Source organism: Bombyx mori, chromosome 18, assembly GCF_030269925.1.
Source record: "Bombyx mori chromosome 18, ASM3026992v2".
In the NCBI taxonomy this organism is placed as follows: domain Eukaryota; kingdom Metazoa; phylum Arthropoda; class Insecta; order Lepidoptera; family Bombycidae; genus Bombyx; species Bombyx mori.
The window spans coordinates 2,770,106-2,790,761 of NC_085124.1; the positions used below are offsets into that span (position 1 = coordinate 2,770,106).

A 20,656-nucleotide genomic window follows, 5' to 3' on the forward strand; every position below is an offset into this window, starting at 1 on the left:
AAATGGAATGACGATGTGAATGTGGTCATTCATAATTTTTGCAACTCCATACGGGTCGAAATAGACGCCAGGGCTCGAGGTGATAATATGAGTGTACTCTTCATTTTCATTTCCCAGGATAGGATTACAGATCGTGAGTCTGCAAGAAGAACAATAAAGGTAGGTAATTGTTATTAGGTTTAGTTTTCTTTTACGATCATCTATTTCCCGCTTCATGTGCAATCTTGACCTCATCAAAGTGATGTTTAACATGTCGACGGTTTATTAATAGGGATAAGGTGTTGTTACCGTGGATTTTGACTATCTTATACGGTCCTTTCCATACGGGTGATAGAGCTTTCCTTAGTCGTAGGTGATTTTTTAAGTAAACATAATCTCCAACTTTATATTTTACAATTCGAGTGTGTCGATCATAATATTCCTTTGATCTTTCTTTGGATGCCTGAATATTCTGGAGTGCTTTCTCTCTTGATAGTCTAAGTTTATGGTTTAACATTTTCAGGTATTCGGGATAAGTCGTGTCAGAGTGGAGTTCATAAATGGAGTCTGGTATGAAAGGTTTGTGGCCAAACAGGAGTTCGTAGGGAGTGAACTGGGTTGTAGTGTGGACATTGGTATTGTAAGCTAACATTGCTGTAAAAACGTATTTATGCCAGTTGTTTTGGTTTTCGTTGATAAATGACTTTAAATATTCTTTAAGAGTGGAGTGGCTGCGTTCAAGTGCACCTTGGGTTTGTGGATGATATGGTGAAGCCCATATTTGTTTTATTTTAAGGAATTCACAGGTCTTTTTAAAGAGGTCAGCTGTGAAATTTGTGCCTTGGTCGGTCACGATCATTTTAGGGATTCCGAATATTGAAATAAAGTGGACCAAACATTCACAAGTATCTTCTGCCGTAGCATTGGATATAGGGTAGGCACAAGAATATTTCGTTAAGTCATCTTGAATCGTGAGTATAAACCGCAATTGGATAGTACCGGCTTCTGGTAGAGGGCCAACGATATCAATGCTAATTCGGTCAAAGGGTTTTGTTGAGGAAGTGGTTATTTGCATTGGCGCTCGGTTTATTTTACGTAGGGCTTTGTTGGATTGGCACAGAGAGCAGTGTTTGACGTAGTTGTCTATATCGGATCTGATTCCTTTCCAGAAATACTTCTCCTTAATTCTATTATACATGCGAGATGAACCTAGATGTCCAGCGATAGGTATGTTGTGATTCTCTTTCAGGATCTTAGGTATTTCGCTCAGTGTGGGGTAAATTATGGAATCGTGATAAATGTTGATTGCGATATTAGTGTCATGGAAAAGATAATTTATCATATTGTATATTTTGGTAAACGATAATTTTTCGAAAACATTTTTGAAATCTGTTATAGCTATTTCTGTTGTCGTTTCGGTGAGCATAATTTCGTCTCTAGCTTTCTTTAATGTGTTGAATATGTCCTTATATGAGGACTCATCGAAGTGGTGAACTTTTGTGAAGAGAAGGTAGAAGGTTTTCCCGGAGCTTGAGAATTTTTTGAATGTATAAAGCTCCTTTTCGTCGTTAATGATGCTGTCTGAATTTTCGTTATTACTTAAAATTTCTTCGATATATGGGTTTGATTCATCAAGGTCAATAGATGTGGGTATTATTATGATTTTACAAGAGCTTTTCATTATGCTTTGGTTATGTTCTTTTATGTTCGTGTTGAAGGTAAGGGTATTGGATTTATCGGACATAGCTTTTAAAAATTTAGGATAGTCATCATTTGATGAATCTAGGATAGCTAGAGGATCAATGACCTCGTTATTATCGTTGGGTTCTAGAGGGGTACCGAGTGGGCTGAAGTCTAATGGACAGTCATCGTAAGGACTTATGTCGCTAAGAGGACCGAGGTCGATGAGTTCGCTTTCTGGTGTAGGTTCGACTTGAGTAGAATTTGGACTAATAACGTTTTGGTCTTCAGATGGTTTGGGCGATAAACTTTCTACTGGGTTTACAGGGAAACGTGATAAGGCGTCGGCGTTACAATTAGTTTTCCCTTTTTTGTATTTGATGTCATAGTCATATTCTTCAAGTTTTAGTCTCCAACGAATAAGACGAGATCCAGGATCTTTACAATTGAATAGCCACTGTAAAGGTTTGTGGTCTGTTATGATCGTAAAGCGACGACCATAAAGGTAAGGTCGGAATGTTTTGGTGCCGAACACTATTGCTAGACATTCTTTTTCAGTCACGCTGTAATTACATTCGGCTTTATTTAAGGTGCGTGATGCGTATGAGACTGGGCGATCTCGCCCTATAGGTCCTTGTGATAGGATGGCCGATATCGCATAGTTAGAGAAGTCACAGGTCAACAGGAAAGGTGAATTGAAGTCAGGATAGATAAGGATGGGTGCTTCTACTAATTTATTTTTTAGATTTTCGAAATTTAGTTGCTGTTCATTAGTCCAATTGAATGGGGTGTCCTTTTTTAAAAGTGAAGTAAGAGACTTAGCAAGCTTAGAGAAGTCGGGAATGAAGCGCCTGTAATATGATACAAGGCCTAAGAAAGATTTGATATCTTTCTGTGATTTTGGGACAGGATATTGGGTTACGGCCTTGACTTTGTCAGGATTAGGCTTAACGCCGTCTCTTGTGATTATATGACCTAAGTAAGTTACCTCTTTCCGAAGGAACTCACATTTTTCGGGCTGCAGTTTTAAATTAAATCTTCTTAGTCTTTCGAATACGACCCTGAGGTTCTGGATGGCCGTTTTAAGGTCAAACGCATATAGGACGATATCATCAAGATACGAGAAGCAACGAGACCCTTGGAGGCCTGTGAGGCATGTATTCATTAGTCTTTGGAATGTGGACGGGGCATTTTTTAAGCCGAAGGGCATCCGGTTGAACTGGAAATGTCCCTGCGGGACAGAGAAGGCTGTTTTGGGTGCATCTTCCGGTTTTATTAGAAGTTGATGGAATCCAGAAGAAAGGTCGAGGGTGCTGAAGTATTGACTCTTTCCTAATTGGTCGAGTATCTCGGTCATTTGAGGGATAGGGTACACTTCGCCGACAGTTATATCGTTGAGTTTCCGATAGTCGATTACTATCCGCCATTTCTTTTGGCCGGAAGCATCAGCTTTTTTAGGAACCACCCAGATGGGGGAGGACCAAGGAGAGGAAGATGGAGTGATAATATCTTGGTCCAACATTTTATTGATTTGGGTTTCTACTTCTTGTTTATGGCATTCCGGGAACCGATATGATTTAGTGTGGATTGGAATGTCATTAGTGGTTTTAATTTCGTGTTGGATGCTTGGAGAAAAGGATAAAGGCTCGTCGGGAAGATGGAATATATCAGAGTAATCTGAACATAGATTAAGAAGGGCATCAATTTCCTCTTGATTTAAATGAGATGTTCTTAAAGAATCTAGTACCTTTTTTGTACGTTTAGTTACATTCTCGACGTTCAGGAGAGTCTGAATTGGGTAGGTGTCTATTTCATCTAGTTTTAATTTAAGGTTACGTCTGATTTTAGTAGGTTTGTTAGAAATATTAACGACTGGAATGTTTACTCTTTTGTTTTCTTTTACCTTTACAAGGCAGTTTGCCGTAAGGAGTGTTTTGGAAAGGTGCTGATCTATTATAACGCCTTCTTTTAATTCTGGATTTACGACAGAACATTCAATCACTGTTTCCGTACGTGGGGGAATGATATAATATTGATCGAAGAAGTGTATTTTGATTTCATTTCGATTTATTTTTAGAACATCGCGACTATAGTCAATATTGCAACTGTTAGCTGTTAGGAAATCGTTTCCTATGATACCATCATAGGGTAGGTTTATATTTTTTATTAAGTGAAATTTATGGTTTATTAATTTGTTGTCATTGATTTTAAATTTTAGATTAAAGTAACCTAATGTAGGGGTGGCTTCTTCGCCGGGATCGATGCCTTTTATATTTATTGGTTCGGGAGTTATAGGTGGTTGTTTGAGAACACATGATTGTTTTAGTAGACAAATGGCAGATCCTGAGTCCACCAAGAGTGTGAGTGGAATGTCGGACACTGGTGATTCCACCAGCACATGAGGTAATAACTTCTTTGAGGTATCGATGTTAATTTCGTAAATTTCCTTACAGTTGGAAAGTACCGGCGTTGGTACAGTAGTTGATGGCCTAAGGTTTCTTTTCTCAGATGTTGGTTTCAGAGTACTGGATTTGTCTGAATTGAGTCTGTCAGTTTGGGGCTGGTTACCCTGTCGGTTAGACTTGGATATAAGGTTAAGTCTGTCAGTTTGGGGCTGGTTACCCTGTCGGTTAGACTTGGATATAAGGTTAAGTCTGTCAGTTTGGGGCTGGTTACCCTGTCGGTTAGACTTGGATATATGGTTAAGTCTGTCAGTTTGGGGCTGGTTACCCTGTCGGTTAGACTTGGATATAAGGTTAAGTCTGTCAGTTTGGGGCTGATTAAATGTGCTGCTTTTTGTATATTGACCCGGACAGCACCTACGCGAGCCAGGATCTAGTTTAAAGTATCGACTGTGTCTATTCCTTCATCGTTAACATCGTGGATTACGTCATGGGTATTCGTGAGGTGTTCTGTGAAGTTAATACGATTAGTAGGGACATTGTTTAGTCGAGGTTGGAAAGTGCGCGGATTTTGGTTTATTTGAAATCTTTTGTTGTTGAATTCACGCTTCTGACAGTTTTCAAGAGTATGGCCGTTGGCCTTGCAGTATCTGCAGAAATACGAACTGTTACTGCTTGGGTTGGTGTTATTGGTTGACGGGCGATTTATGTTGTGGTTAAACGTTACCGGTCTAAACTGATGGTAATCTCTAGGTTGGTTTGGTCGGTAATTGGGACGTGAATACGTGTTTTTATTAGAGGGCCCCGGAATAAAGTTATGCTTCCTTTGTGAGGCCTCTAAAATTTTCTCTTCGGAAAGGGCAAAGTTGATAGCTTCGTTTAGGTCACCTGGGTCACGACATCTCACGATTGTGGAAATTTGGGGCTTTAAGCCCATGACAAAATGATGTAAGGCTAAATCCTGCATAGCAGCGACGCGACCAACGAGTTCGCTTTTCTTTTTTAGTGAAATGTTAATTTCAGTTAAGAGTTTGGATAGGCAAGATTCGATTCGTAATGCGAACTGATTGACCGAGTCGTTGCTTTGGTAACAACTCTGTAGATCGGAGAGCAAAGCAGAATAGTGCTTCTTTTCACCAAACTGAGTGGTCAAAAACTCGGAAAGCTGCTCCCACGTTTCGAATTCTTTAATTGAGCAAGCACTTTCCGCTTTGCCCTCTAATTGGCTTAGTATATATTTTAATAAGGCAGGTCTTCTTGCGTCGGTTGCTAGGTCATAGGCACTCTGACAGTTGTTGATGAACGGCACTAGCCTTTCTCGTGATCCATCGAAAGGTTTAATAAATTTGAATAGAATGTTTAAATCCATGTTATCAGCGTCCGGTTTAAGGCGTCTGGATTCCTCTTTGGTAGTCATAACAAAATACTCGGCTCGGTTATTGTTTCAATGGAATGCGGCCGATAACGCGAGACTTGAGCGAGCGGCTGATTGCTGATTGTGATTTTTGGCGTTGATATTGTTCAGATTCACTTCACGAAAATATTTTGAGACACTTACAGATATATAATGGATAATCGATAAAACATTACGAAGGTGTTGTTCCGTTGGTGATGGTGAGTCCAGTCCAGTCGCGGGAAGAAACACTTTTCCACTTTTATGTCACTTTAGTTCACAAGTCACTTGGGAGACGTCCTGGGATATTTAAAATCCCTTTCAGCTGCCACCAAATTGTTATACGGGTTCTGGATATTCCCTTTTTAAAAAAAAACTTTTAAACCAACAAACGTGTTGTCGCGACGGAGATCGAAAATGGACTGAGGCTAATGGGAATTGTAGTTTACTGCTGGCCACTAGAAACACTGACTGAGCAGGGAAATAGGGATGTGTCAGCAGTAAAGGGTACAGGGCCGTCTTATAACAGTACGCTATGCAAATATGCCGATGCTCAAATATCGTATATAGATACCAAGTTTACTGGTAGTACGTTTTGTGTGCCTAAACATTCATAAATAAATATAAATATTTACTAACAATCACGCCACGTTAACTGGTCCCGTGATAAGTTCGTAAAGAACTTGTGTTACAGGTACCAGATAACGGAAATAAATGTAAGATTTTTATTATACACATACATATATTTAATATACATCCATAACCCTGGAAAATATATTTATATTTATCATACAAATATCTTCCCTTGGCGGGATTCGAACCCGCGACCCCCTTGTGTAGTGACCATGTCATTTACCACTACACCAGACGGCCGTTAAAGTTAAGTTATTACTGAACGGTTAGTAAGTGTTGTAAGGTTGTGGCTGTCATAAGTAAACAAAACCAGTTAGTTTCAAATTAACTCGCGTATATTAACACAAAATTAATGTCACAAGTGTCCTCCGTGTCGGACAGGATACGTACGACTGACTGATTATAATAAGCGATGGACACTAATTGTATGTGATACATAAACTCTGTTTCTACACTGCCCTGCCTATATATCGGCCGCGAACCAGTAATGCGTTCAGTTTTGAAGGGTGTAGCAGCAGCCGTTGGCCATAGAACTGAAACTTAAGTCTCAAAAGGGATAGCTACATTTACCTTGATGTCTATGGGCTCTGGTAACAATATTACACCTGGTTGACCGTAAACGTGATCATTAGTTTAAGCGTTCATAAAAAATGTTGTAAGGGGATGCTGCCTTAAGACTTGCTTGACTTGAGTTTTTTTTTTATTGCCCTTGTAGGCAGACGAGCATACGGCCCACCTGATGGTGAGTGGTTACCATCGCCCATGGACTTCAGCAATGCCAGGGGCAGAGCCAAGCCGCTGCCTAATAAGTTCACGAAGGAATAACACCGTGTATTCGTAACTGTCGTATCAAAGCTGTAAAGTACTGGTGATAGGGCATATTCCTAGCCTGTTCGTATTATATATATTATTATTATATTCGCCTCTTCGGAAGTATCAATGGCGCCAGCTTTGCATATGGTCATATCAAAAATAATAATCTCTCATTCACGCCTCACCGCTGATTGTTAAAAAAACTTACCAAACTACAATGTAAGTTCCACATTGTAACAAGCTTTGTATTACGCGGATTTTCTGTTCCTGTGTACCAATGATGGCAGGATTTAAACTATAAACTTTAACTTTAAATTATACTGTTTTAATCAAACATAAAAAAATATCGAAACTTACTAGTCTACATATACGTACTTTTAATCTTTGGTCCGTCTATATCCCAGTCATCTCACAGATTCCTGCCACAGTATACACATAACTACCGTTGTAGACACACTTGTAAGTGTCGCTTAGTCAAAGCTCAAAGTTCAAATTAATTTTTAAGGTACGGTGGTGCTCGTAAAATATTACTTTATTTAGGGCGTTATTTACGCCCGGACGGGTTGGTACCAACCAACCTTTCTATTCCTGCCGCATCATTCAGGTTTGAAGGGCGGGAGGGTCTTTATATAATTTATTTAGACTGCCCGACGTGTATGCGTTCAACCCACTTAGCACCGCTTGGGCAGTAAGCTCGTTTTATCGATCTCGTGCATAAAACAGTTCTATTTTTCGTTCGTTTAATGAAAAAGTGTATCAGACTCATGATCATTGGAGGAGGAAGGCTGTAGTGTTAACAAAAGAGGAGAGCTTTAGAACTAAAGCTGGCTCTACGGTAATCATTTTTGCAGCACCGTCAACTTCAGTTACTAAGCTTAATTACGTATTTAATTAATTACTCTTACGGAACATAATTGCTAGTAGTACAGAGCTAAAAAATGCTCTCTAGTGTCGATCGTGTACCGGAAGATGCAGCGTGGATAGGCCTTCGACAAGGTGTCCTGACGGTTTTAAAGGTTGTCGGAACTCGCTGGAAGCAAGTACCATAGGACCGGCTATTATAGCGTAACTTAGAAGAGGTCTTTGTCCAGCTGCTATGGGTTAATGATGATAAGTTTGTTCTTCTCGAAAGGAGTTATCTTCAGGTGTAATCCCTGTCATAATTCGTTACGATGCGATTACAGTATAAGCTAAACTTTAGCTATGTTACTTTAATTCAAACTGGTCATGAGTATATATGACAGGTCTATATCATCGGCATTAGATTCTGATATGTCGCTGCCGAAATTTCCATCATTAATAAAGACTAGCTTTTGCCCGCGACTCCGTCCGCGTGGAATAGTTACTTTGGCATAACGCTAAATTTTACCTCCCACTTCACTTACGTAGAAAGTGAAAATATCTTTGAATTATAGAATGTTAAGGAGCTACTTAAACCCCTATTTTGGAACATTCTTTATTGCTGCTCCACTTGTATTGGTCTTACCGTAGTGTTATATAGCCTATAGCCTTCTTCAATAAATGACCTATCTACCACTGAAAGATTTTTTCTAATTGGACCAGTAGTTCCTGAGATTAGCGCGTTCAAACAAACAAACTCTTCTGCTTTATGATATTAAGTATAGATGAGCAATTAAGTTCACAGTATACTTGTCGTTTAGGGACTAACCGGATATTAGAGACCATATCCCAAACGCAACTGTACAGTTTGAGACAAAATATTTTATTACCATAAATTACAGTACAATTATGGTTAATTTAAAGCCGGAATCATGAGGTTACTTCGCGTTAAGCAATATAGGAATTGTCACCAGTACAAATGAAGTGATAATGATGATGTGCCTTATCTGATGAAGGGATGATCGAGATACATGGTCCACTTGTCTTAGAAATGGGAGGGACTACAGATGTCACACAATGAATACCACCACCTACCTTGGGATATTAGAACTAGACAGAGCGGTGCCTATCCATGCGGAGTCGCAAGATGCCTTACCACTAATGCGAATTTGTAAATCAGCCCACGGTCTCGTTGACTTACGTTCACTGCAGTAAGCTCATGTTTCATGGATCAAATATTCACAATATACTTTACACCTTTCCCGCGAGCCAGCGGTTTTAATTCGATTTTAATTACGATAGATTGCGTGCCGTGCTGCTTACAGTCAAGATAGGGACGGTAGGCAGCGGCTTGACTCCGCCCCTCCCATTGCTGAAGTCCATTGGCGACGATAACCACTCACCATCGGGTGGACGGTACGCTCGTCTGTCAACAAGGGCAACAAAAAAAAGACGATAGATATAACTTTATTCTCTGCATTCCTTCAAGCGTAACAATAGTAAAAATTTAAATGACACCTGGTCTCTGAAACGTGCTTTATAAAAATGCTAATAAAATTTGCGTGCTCAGTTTAAATATAAGTGAATGCATTACAACGTTTTCATTTTTTTTTTTTTTTTTTTTTTTATTGCTTAGATGTGTGGACGAGCTCACAGCCCACCTGATGTTAAGTGGTTACTGGAGCCCATAGACATCTACAACGTAAATGCGCCACACACCTTGAGATATAGTTCTAAGGTCTCAGTATAGTCACAACGGCTGCCCCACCCTTCAAACCGAAACGCATTACTGCTTCACGGCAGAAATAGGCGGGGCGGTGGTACCTACCCGTGCAGACTCATAAGAGGTCCTACCACCAGTAATTACGCAAATTATAATTTTGCGGGTTTCATTTTTATTACACGATGTTATTCCTTCACCGTGGAAGTCAATCGTGAACAATTGTTGAGTACGTATTTCATTAGAAAAATTGGTACCCGCCTGCGGGATTCGAACACCGATGCATCGCTTCAACACGAATGCATCGGACGTCTTATCCGTTAGGCCACGACGACTTATTAGGCCACGACGACTTAAATCATATCCAATAATCATTATGTTCCAGAACAATGGGCCTCCCTAAATTGGAGACATGCTGTTTTATTTTCGATTTGAAGACCGGAAACATTATAATGGGATGTATTGGTGCGGTATGTATTTCTTCAATATTTGGTCTAGCTGACTGTGAAATAGAGTTATTTATCTGAGTATTGTATCTTAATAATGTGTTTTAAATAGATTTTTTATGAGTTTAATGGGTTAGCTGAGCTCAGGGGCTCAACCTGAGAGAATTTACTAACACTAGCCCTAGCAAGAGAAATGCTTCGTAGAATCCACTACTGGATCGGAATTGCGACCCACTGATAAGATCCAGCGAGAAATTCAGAGGGCTGTGTCTATGGGCTAGTTCGCTCGTCGAACTCTTCATCCTAATCGACAAAGACGATGACCGGTGCTTCAGGGATCTAAAAACACCGAGATTAGATCCTTGGGATCCGATAATACCATGTTTCGGGTGACGACAGCTTTGCATTCCCAAATAGGTGTATTAAACAGGCCCATACTGACTTTGATGCAATGAAACTTTCCCTTCAAAGTAGCGCTATCACTGCACAGGTATTTTCTTTCGCACTCCTGGTGACTATGATCGTCGAAGCAACAATGGTTGGCGTAGAAGACAACAATATCATTGGTCCATACATAGATGTGGAGCGCGAGGCTCGATTGACCGGCCTCTACGTGATGGCCATCATCCTGACCCTCATGTTTTTGGCCAAGTTCATCTTTGATCTGGTCTTCGTGTACGGCGTCGTTATGGTGAGTGATGGGATCACGAGTTGGATTTTACGGAGATGTTTGGAACGCAGTATTTTAGGATGGCTTATGAGGTAGACTTGTATATACTTTTTCTGGCATCTGTTAACAGAACACTTCCAAATGCTTTCAATAGTCACCCTGGAACCCTATTCAAATGTAAATTATGTACTAGGCCGCTCACAGCTAGTTCAAGGCCGAATACAGGTGCCTCAGAGTCTAGACAATCCAAATTGCTTATTAAAAAGTAGTACTTAGAGCTTTGGCATTTTTTTGCACCGTCTCTTTGACATTCTTCTGACATTCTTTAATTTACATAATTACTGGTGGTAGGACCTCTTGTCGCGCGAGTAGGTACCCCCACCCTGCCTATTTCTGCCGTGAAGCAGTAATGCGTTTCGGTTTTAAGGGTGGGGCAGCCGTTGTAACTATTGAGACCTTTCTCAAGGTGGGTGGCGCATTCACGTTTTAGATGTCTATGGGCTCCAGTAACCACTTAACACCAGGGGGGCCGTGAGCTCGTCCACCCACCAAAGCAATAAAAAAAAAACTAGTACAACCTTCGTCAGTAACATTGTAAGAGCCATGAATATTGGTACAATATTTGATCTTTCGATATTTCAGGAACGAGCCGGAATCGTTAAAGCTTACTTCATCATGTGGGCTGTGTTCTTCTTTCTGTCGGTCTCCGTGTTCTTTCTCAACTGCCTTGATTTCAATACTTCGACAATTGTCTTGGAAGTTTTTTATATTGGTAAGTTAGTAATGCATGCGTGAGGGTGTGAATTATCGATGGCGGACCACGAATCTGCTCTGGTGCTGTCTCCATACTGATCCGTTGCCGTCGAGAGGGGGATGGAGAAAGAGTTGCGCCCAGCTCTTACAAACGCGGAAACTTAATCCAATGACGGCCCAAAGCGGCGCGGTGTGCTTACATCACTGCCGGCGTGCCGGCGATTTGGAAATAAAGAGTCATTTGAGGGCAATAAGTCGCGAAACGAACCGGTAGTTTGGTACTGATGCAACGGGGTATCCGGGAACACCAGCGGCCTATTAGTTCCTTCTGTATTCAAAGAGGCGTGTCAGCGTTGACGTCTTTGACGGCTTTTAAGTCGTCGTGGCCTAAAGGATAAGACGTCCGGTGCATTCGTATCGAGCGATGCACCGAGGTTCGAGTCCCGCAGGCGGGTACCAATTTTTCTAATGAAATACATATAACAAATGTTCACAGTTGACTTCCACGGTGAAGAAATAACATTGTGTAGTAAAAATCAAACCCGCAAAATTATGTAACTGTAACTATACTTGAGACCTTAGAACTTATATCTCAAGGTGGGTGGCGCATTTACGTTGTGGATGTCTATGGGCTCCAGTAACCACTTTACACCAGGTGGGCTGAGAGCTCGTCCACCCATCTAGGCAATAAAAAAATAATTATAATTTGCGTAATTACTGGGAGGACCTCTTGTGAGTCCGCACGGGTAGGTACCACCACCCTGCCTATTTCTGCCGCGAAGCAGTAATGCGTTTCGGTTTGAAGTGTGGGGCAGCCGATGTAACTATACTGAGACCTTAGAACTTATATCTCAAGGTGGGTGACGGCATTTACGTTGTAGATGTCTATGGGCTCAGGTAACCGCTTAAAATCAGGGCCGTGAGCTCATCCACCAATCTAAGCAATAAAAAAACAAAAAAAGCTCTATGCAATATTTAGTATATTCCAAATCCCAAATTTAATCGACTTAAACCCCTGAACGAAAACTATAAAGTGCTTATTCGTTGGAAATAATAATTAATAATTGGGAACAATTCACACACAGTCATCTGGCCTCAATTTAAGATTCCCTGTGTTATGGAATTATTGAGAGGAACTAATAAACGACCGATTTAAATGTAAAACTAGTATAAATAATTGCTAATTACTTGTTTAAATAGAGCAGCTCGGGTTTGTCAGTTTGGGTTGAGCACACGAGATCTTTCGACTAAATGTGACCAAAACCCTATCGCGCAAGACAATGCCCATCGGAAATGGTGTTGCATAGGACACACTCTACGGCGCAGCGGAGTCAACGCAGCATCAATCGCGTTTCAGTGGCAACCGCTTGGCAGGAGAAGGCCTGGTCTGAGAAGAGGACTGCCGACGTGATCTGGAGTGATGTTAAGGTGCAAGCACAAGACAGGGTCATGTGGAGACAACTTGTGAGGGCCCTAGGTACCAGCGGGCTACCCTAAGACAACAACAACAACACGAGATCTTAGAAGTTTTAAGCTACACATTAAACAACATTATCTGTTCAAATTTCAGGTTTAAATATATACGCTATTCTGCTGAGCCACAGTTTCTACAAGCAACTTAACACCCGCGAAGACGTCTAAATAAAATTAGCTACGTATTAATTAACTGCATTAGATTTGTGTACCAGACGAAAATGTTTTGTGTAGGTAAATCAAAATCCTATATTGTATTCGAGGCTAAAAAACCGCTCTTATGATGTTTAACATTGTAAACGGGCTAATAATTAACAATTAAGATATGTATCTAAATGTATATATAATTAAAAATAAAAGTAGATAGAGAGTGATGCTATTTTCACATCACATTATGACATCACAACATTGAATACGGAAAATTAGAAACATTTATTTCCATACACATTTAATAAATTTAGTTTAATCCTACAACACTAGTCTACAACAAGTAACGTAACGACAACAGCAATTGGTTTTTACTTTTGTAAAGAAAAGCAATTTATACCGTACAGTTTGGTATTGGTCATTTAATTATTTATCTCTTATTTATTTATTTAATCTACTTACAAATTAACAGTATTAAACCAAAACATTTGTAAGGTATTAATAATTAGCTTAAGTAATTCCTAACAACAACAATAAATCGCTGCAAACCATCATGGAATATATCCACTTCCGGGGCATAGGCTAGCAAGCCATTAGCGAGACAGCACGATGCGTCGGAGAGTCAGCGGTGTGCTGCATACGCGCGTGCTTATAAGTAACAATTAAATGAGTTCAAAAACTTTGACCGAGATAATAATATTATTGTGAATAAATTGAATGAGCACGAAAACTATTAAAGCATTCGAATTGTCAGAATTATCTATATATTAATACGTGAAGCAAAAACTTTGTATCCCTTTTTACGAAAATTGCGCGGACGGAGGAGTATGAAATTTTACACACTTCTAGAGAATATAGAGAAGAAGTGCACAATGTTAATATTTTTTTTAAATAATGCATAAAAAATACATTAAATCAATAAAGAAAACATTACACACACTACATACCATGTATTTGACGTACACACGCATGCATACTATTTATTGTGAAACTTTTGTTCTTGACGTATGTTATCAAATTGAGATTAAATATTGTTTGTCTTTGTTAATATAGTGTAGTCTTGGCGAAATTTTGTGATTATGAAATACAATCATAATACTGTACAAACTTAGAATTCCAATTAATTATAATCGAATTTCGACTACTGCGGGACCTCTATTTAATCTTAAACATTCGAATTGTCAGAATTATTAACATGAAAGCATGATACGAACCGAAAAGTGAAATTCGGTGGTTTTTAATAAATAATCATGTCTATGCGTCGTCTTCATCGATGAGCACAGTCATATCGGTCAATGAATCGTCGAAATTTTCATTAAATATTATCTTTCCAGCGTTCATTTCCTCGTAAATTGCGTGCACTACTCTGAGCACGTATGCGTAGAAAACTGAAACAAAACATTCAGATGACCATATTAATTCCGAGCAATTATACAAGCATGTTTGAAGTCCTCGTGGCCTAATGGATAAGACGTCCGGTGCATGCGTGTTGAGCGACGCACCGGTGTTCGAATCCCGCAGGCGGGTACCAATTTTTCTAATAAATTACGTACTCAACAAACGTTCACGATTGACTTCCACAGTGAACGAATAACATCGTGTCATAAAAATCAAACCCGCAAAATTATAATTTGCGTAACTACTGGGGGTAGGACCTCTTGTGAGTCCGCGTGGGTAGGTACCACAGTGCCCTGCCTATTTCTGCCGTGAAGCAGTAATGCGTTTCGGTTCGAAGGGTGGGGTAGCCCTTGTAACTATACTGAAACCTTAGAACTTATATCTCGAGGTGGGTGGCGCATTTACGTTGTAGATGTCTATGGGCTCCAGTAACCGCTTAACACCAGGTGGGCTGTGAGCTCGTCCATCCATCTAAGCAATAAAAAAAATATAATAATAATAAAATACGTACTCAACAAATGTTCACGATTGACTTCCACGGTGAAGGAATAGCATCGTGTAATAGAAATCAAACTCGCAAAATTATAATTTGCTTAATTACTGGTGGTAACCTCTTGTGAGTCCTCGCGAGTAGGTACCACCACCCTGCCTATTTTTGCCGTCAAGCAGTAATGCGTTTCGGTTTTAGAAGAGTATAGGGCAGCCGTTGTAACTTTACTGAGACCTTAGAACTTATATCTCAAGGTGGGTGGCGTATTTACGTTGTAATTCTAATTTTAGCTCCAGCAAGAGATTCTACCACCGGACCGGAATCGGGACCTACTGAGAAGATCCGGCGAGAAATTCAGTGGGCCGAAAATTCCTTTTAGACTAAAAATACTGTAGCAAATGTTCTTTCCACGCCAAAACGCATGACGGCTTTAAATAGAAATAATATTATAATTAGAATAGAAATAGCAGAGTACTCACTTGAAGCTGTGGTAAGACTAAAAGCGTGGACCCAATACAGGTTTAGGAGTAACAGTAATGCGCCCAGTTGTAGCATTATAGTCAATATTATCCCGTAAGAAAGATAGCTGAGCACTAAACACGGTTTGTTCTGTAATGGAGATTATTGCAATATCAACACTTGAATACAGTTTTAAATTAGGTCACGTTTGTATCTCCCTTGAGGAGAGATAATAATAAATATAACAGTTTAAAAAAACTAACAAAGTACGCTTTTATAGAAAATTCAACTCAAAAATAGAAAATAAATATTAATAAATTTGAATAAAAATAGTGTAAGAAAAAATTATTTTATTGTAAAAAAAAGCGTGGTGTGTAATATTACATTAATTTTGTTAATAGTAGTCAAAATATAGGTAAAAAAAAAACTAAAACTAAACTACGCTCTTTTGACAGTATTTATGAGAAAAATACTGATGATACTAAATGATTCCGCATATTAACTTAATTTCGAATATTTTTGGAATTTCTACACTTTTAATGCGAAAAGACGATATATTTATGATAACAAAAATGCCTTCGGCTACCTAGAGAGATGAAGTCGAAGACTCAATTATATCGATTACCGGCTGTTTGTAGCGGTAGGCAGCGGCCTGGCTTTGCCCTTGACATTGCAGAAGTCCATGGGCGACGGTAACCACTCACCATCAGGCGGGCCGTATGCTCGTCGTATGCAAGTTGGAACGGAAAACTACTAGGCTGCAGAAATAAACAGGATTTTGGTATCAATTCATTCATGTAAAGAAACTTATGCGATTACAATATACAGAGCGTTTAAAAAACCTACTTTGAAGAGTCCAACGAGTAGCAGCCAAGAGAAGAGCATCCACAGTACAAAGAAGACGAGGCAGACAGCCAGAGTAGCTTCCATTGCATTCCTCTTGATTTCCACGTTAAGAAAGCCGTTAAAGATGTTCCCTTCTGTAAAGGAACTGAAAAAAATATTTTGTGTATAAACAAAGCGTTTTAATTCAAGATATGTGCCCCTATGTTTTCAGTTAGCGGTGGCCAGCGGCTTGGCTCTGCCCCTCGCATTGCTGAAGTCCATGGGCGACGGTAAACATTCACCATCAGGTGGGCCGTATGCTCGTCTGCCTACAAGGGCAATAAAAAAAAGTTCTTTTCGATACTCAAATTAGGTGCGAAATACTTTAATTCAGGATGTGCGCCTCTGTGTTTTCATTGTAAATTATTTGTCATTGTAAATAATGTAAATCCTTTTAAAGCAAAAAGCGGAATCAGATTTATAAATATTTTTTACATTGTTTAGTGCTAATATTTTGTTTCGTATTTTTTAAAGTCGCACCGTGAATGTAACTTGTAGTAATCATTAGCATAAAGTATAGTCAGATTAGTAGGATTTGCCAACTTCCTTCAGTACTAATATAATTCGTATTTTTAACGTAAAACTACCTACCAGCTACGAGACATCATAATATGTTTTGATCACAAAAATACAACGGCTGTATTGTTTACTAAACTAGCTCGCCGCTCCTATTTGGCAGTGGATTTCTTAAAACGGTGAAATAGACAAATTAATCAATCCTTTCGCCGAATGTTCAATGTAATGGAAGGAGACCCGTTATAAATCAAAAGCTGATTGCCCTTCTCTACAATTATTTATTTGATGTTATACAATTGACAGTTTTAGACGCCGAAATACAGAGAAATATGTGATGCGCCCGCGATGGCCATGTTTTTTCACATTGTTTCCTCTAGTGCTGCCATTATAGGGAACTCCAATTTGCTTCAAAAGTTATAAGGAAATAGCGAGTAGGCTTTTTTTTTTATTGCTTAGATGGTTGGACGAGCTCACAGCCCACCTGGTGTTAAGTGGTTACTGGAGCCCATAGACATCTACAACGTAAATGCGCCAGCCACCTTGAGATATAAGTTGTAAGGTCTCAGTATAGTTACAACGGCTGCCCCACCCTTCAAACCGAAACGCATTACTGCTTCACGGCAGAAATAGGCAGGGCGGTGGTACCTACCCGCGCGGACTCGCAACAGGTCCTACCACCAGTAAAGGCTATGAGATAGATAATTTATGTGACGGTAGGCACGGTTTGGAACTTTAACCCGGTATAATTTTGGATGGCCGCCTTCACAAGGCGGATAACCACTTTGTAAATTCCTTTAAGAATATTATACTGCAGTAAAAAAACCCTATGAAATCGAATAAATCATGAGTATGGCAATTCGTTGTTTTCTCCGCATTTCAATTAATCCGGTCGCATCTTAATAGTAGATTAACATAAGACTTGAACTAAAGGTGCTAGTTACCAGGTCATAAATACCTTAAAAAATAATCTTAATGATAAAAAGCTTTATATATTTACCTTTTTTCGTCATCTTCGTATATTTTCACAGAAAACAGTGTCATAACTACGGAACCGACCGTCGAAACAATCTGGAAGGAAGTTTGATTTATACATTAACATTAATATAAAATATGGTTTTTTCACACACAGCACTAGCAACGGGAGACATCCCTAAGAAAAAAGACAGTCTGTCAGATTGAGGGATACAAAATTGTGTTCTACGTTTTTAAAAGGTTTCCAGATAAAAAGACAATTGATTGTTAATATATACGATTTTAAGGTGCGTGTGGAATAAATAATAGGTATATTTTTTTTACGGTTTATGGACGATCTCACAGCCTGATGTTAACAGGTCACCAGATCTAACAGCCACCTTGTGACATGAGGTCTAAATCTAGATTGTAGTTTTATGTACCACAATAAGGAGATGGGTAGACATTTCCACCTTTAAAGATATTTTTTGTCGCACTTCAGTCTTTAACCCTAAAAACTTTTTTTTTTTTTATTGCTTGGATGTGTGGACGAGCTCACAGCCCACCTGGTGTTAAATGGTTACTGGAGCCCATAGACATCTACAGCGTAAATGCGCCACACACCTTGAGATATAAGTTCTAAGGTCTCAGTATAGTTACAACGGCTGCCCCACCCTTCAAACCGAAACGCATTACTGCTTCACGGTAGAAATAGGCGGGGCGGTGGTACCTACCCGTGCGGACTCACAAGAGGTCCTACCACCAGTAATTACGCAAATTAAAATTTGCGGGTTTGATTTTTATTACACGATGTTATTCCTTCACCGTGGCAGTCAATCGTGAACATTTGTTAAGTACATATTTCTTTAGAAAAATTGGTACCCGCCTGCGGGATTCGAACACCGGTGCATCGCTACACACGAATGCACCAGACGACTTATCCTTTAGGCCACGACGACTTCATACTGGCGCATTGTCGTTACAGTGTTGGAGGATAGAGAAAGATACACCCACTGAATTGCTTATCGGATCTTCTCAGTGGGTCGCGATTCCGATCGAATGGCAGGTTGAATGGCCAAAACCTTACATATCAATTATTTCTCTTGCTCATTATCTTTAGATCAATTAATCAATTAATCACACCCGCAATTTAAGTCACCAATCATTTTTTTTTTATCCTACCTATGTTGATAGCCTTGAGAGGCTATTTCAGCTTCGCCCTAACGTGTAGGTGAGCTCACGGGGCTCAAACCGGAGTGTTGCTAACACTGGCCCCAGCAAGAGCAGTGCTTCGCAGAATCTACCACCGGATCGGAAACGCGACCCGCTGAGAAGATCCGGCGAGAAACTCGTGGGCTGTGTCTGTGGGTTAATTCGCTCGTCGAGCTCTTCGTCGCAAGCGACGGGTTCGACGAGGACGGTGACCGGTGCTTGTGGTGCGTGTGTGTGTACCTAAAAGCACCGTTAATGGATCAGGAGGATCCGTAATGACGTGAACACCACCTATGTTGATTTAATAAAGACGTTCCTCAACACTGACTTATTCTGTTAGGGCTCCAAGTCTGTACCGACTTCCACAACGACTGCTAAAGCTAAAACTTCATATATTTAGTCGCTTATTTAACTCAAAAACGCTGTCATCGTTCTGAATCGTATGATAATGTAATAAAATAATGTACATTAAATAAATCTAAATAATTATTTACTTTATGCATTAATTATTTCATGAAAAATAATGGCATTTTAATATAGATTAGAAGGAACACGGCTTGCGGAAAATATTATGATGTTTATTAGTTTTGGAGCGCTTTGATTGCGGATCCTATGACTTCACAAATACGACAGTAAAAACATTGTATATGTTAAAAACAATATTACAGATACCCAGAGCTTTGACTGGCTTATTTCTAACAAATAAAAATCTGCAGGACTTCGATTAAATATCAATTATATAATTCTCTTTATTAATGTGTTCTCTGGAATTAATTCACAGCTACATATATTTAGTTATAATGAATAAGAATATACTATTGTATTTATACGACATAATTCTATTCTATAAATAACAAGCTTTTGTCCGCGATTCCGTCCGCGTGAAATAGTTACTTTGGCATAACGCTAAATTTTATCCCCCACTTTATTTACGTAGAAAGTGAAAATATTATTGAATTATAGAAAGTTAAGGAAGCTATTTAAACCCCTATTTTTGAAACATTCTTTATTGGTGGTTGTATTGGCCTTCCTCAATAAATATGCTATCTAACACTGAAAGAATTTTTCTAATCGGACCAGTAGTTCCTGAGATTAGCGCGTTCAAACAAACAAACTCTTCCGCTTTATAATATTAGTATAGATATGCTATTATAATCTTAATTTTGTTCTCACACAAATACAAATGAAATTTTATGAAATTTTAAAAAGTTAATTGCATTTCCTCAAACTCACCGTACTTCCTAGTGCTATCAGAATGGCGGCTTGTTTCAACGGAGCACAATAACAACATCTCTCAATAGTTGTCATGATTAGTTAAAAAATAAATTATTGACAATAATTAAATTAAATTTAAACACACATTATATTTCCTGTTGCCTGCGCAGGAGTAACTGGGCGAACGATATCGTATTCATAGGAATTACGAAATTACGAAGCCTATGTAACAACGTATAGGGACATTGTGGTATCGATATAATACGCCTGTCGATATTTCGATCGATATCTATATATTAATACGTGAAACAAAAACTTTGTCCCCTTTTTACGAAAATTGCGCGGACGGATGAGTATGAAACTTCCCAAGAGAATATAGAGAAGGAGTGCAGAATGTTAAAATTGTTTTTAATTATGCATTAATAATACATTAAATAAATAAAAAAAGCATTACGCACACTACCATGTATTTGTCATACACACACACGCATGCATACTATTTGTTTATTGTCAAACATTTATTGTTTATAGTCTGTGGTCAAATTGAGAATAGATTAATATTGTTTGTCTTTAATATTATT

At 39.1% G+C, this 20,656-nt stretch overlaps 2 protein-coding genes across 4 annotated transcripts; one reads left to right on the forward strand and one right to left on the reverse strand.

Moving 5' to 3' along the window:
- Positions 1–7,302: 7,302 nt before the first annotated feature.
- LOC101744371 (uncharacterized) lies at positions 7,303–13,126 on the forward strand. Of its 3 annotated transcripts, none has more exons than XM_012692075.4 (5): positions 7,303–7,405; positions 9,846–9,930; positions 10,397–10,597; positions 11,219–11,348; positions 12,900–13,126. In XM_012692075.4, the coding sequence occupies exons 2-5, from the start codon at positions 9,850–9,852 to the stop codon at positions 12,968–12,970; spliced, it is 483 nt and encodes a 160-aa protein (XP_012547529.2). In that variant the 5' UTR covers positions 7,303–7,405; positions 9,846–9,849; the 3' UTR covers positions 12,971–13,126. The 3 variants fall into 3 exon arrangements, with proteins under 3 accessions (XP_012547529.2, XP_037873317.1, XP_037873318.1); XM_038017389.2 differs by having other exon boundaries at positions 7,303–7,359; XM_038017390.2 differs by having other exon boundaries at positions 7,324–7,735; positions 12,900–13,016.
- A 107-nt stretch (positions 13,127–13,233) lies between these two features.
- Positions 13,234–20,299, reverse strand: LOC101739032 (uncharacterized). The gene is made up of 5 exons (XM_012692085.4): positions 20,094–20,299; positions 17,695–17,765; positions 16,143–16,287; positions 15,317–15,446; positions 13,234–14,337 (listed from the first exon to the last, which is right to left on the reverse strand). The coding sequence occupies exons 1-5, from the start codon at positions 20,166–20,168 to the stop codon at positions 14,204–14,206; spliced, it is 555 nt and encodes a 184-aa protein (XP_012547539.2). The 5' UTR covers positions 20,169–20,299; the 3' UTR covers positions 13,234–14,203.
- Positions 20,300–20,656: the final 357 nt, after the last annotated feature.

Coding starts and splice junctions, on each gene's coding strand:
- LOC101744371 (XM_012692075.4), top strand. CDS start 9,850: ATGGGCCTCCCTAAATTGGAGACATGCTGTTTTATTTTCGATTTGAAG. Junction 10,598..11,218: donor TCGTGTACGGCGTCGTTATG/GTGAGTGATGGG, acceptor TCGATATTTCAG/GAACGAGCCGGAATCGTTAA. Junction 11,349..12,899: donor CTTGGAAGTTTTTTATATTG/GTAAGTTAGTAA, acceptor TTCAAATTTCAG/GTTTAAATATATACGCTATT.
- LOC101739032 (XM_012692085.4), bottom strand. CDS start 20,168: ATGACAACTATTGAGAGATGTTGTTATTGTGCTCCGTTGAAACAAGCC. Junction 15,447..16,142: donor TACTCGTTGGACTCTTCAAA/GTAGGTTTTTTA, acceptor TCTCCATTACAG/AACAAACCGTGTTTAGTGCT. Junction 14,338..15,316: donor TAGTCTTACCACAGCTTCAA/GTGAGTACTCTG, acceptor GTTTTGTTTCAG/TTTTCTACGCATACGTGCTC.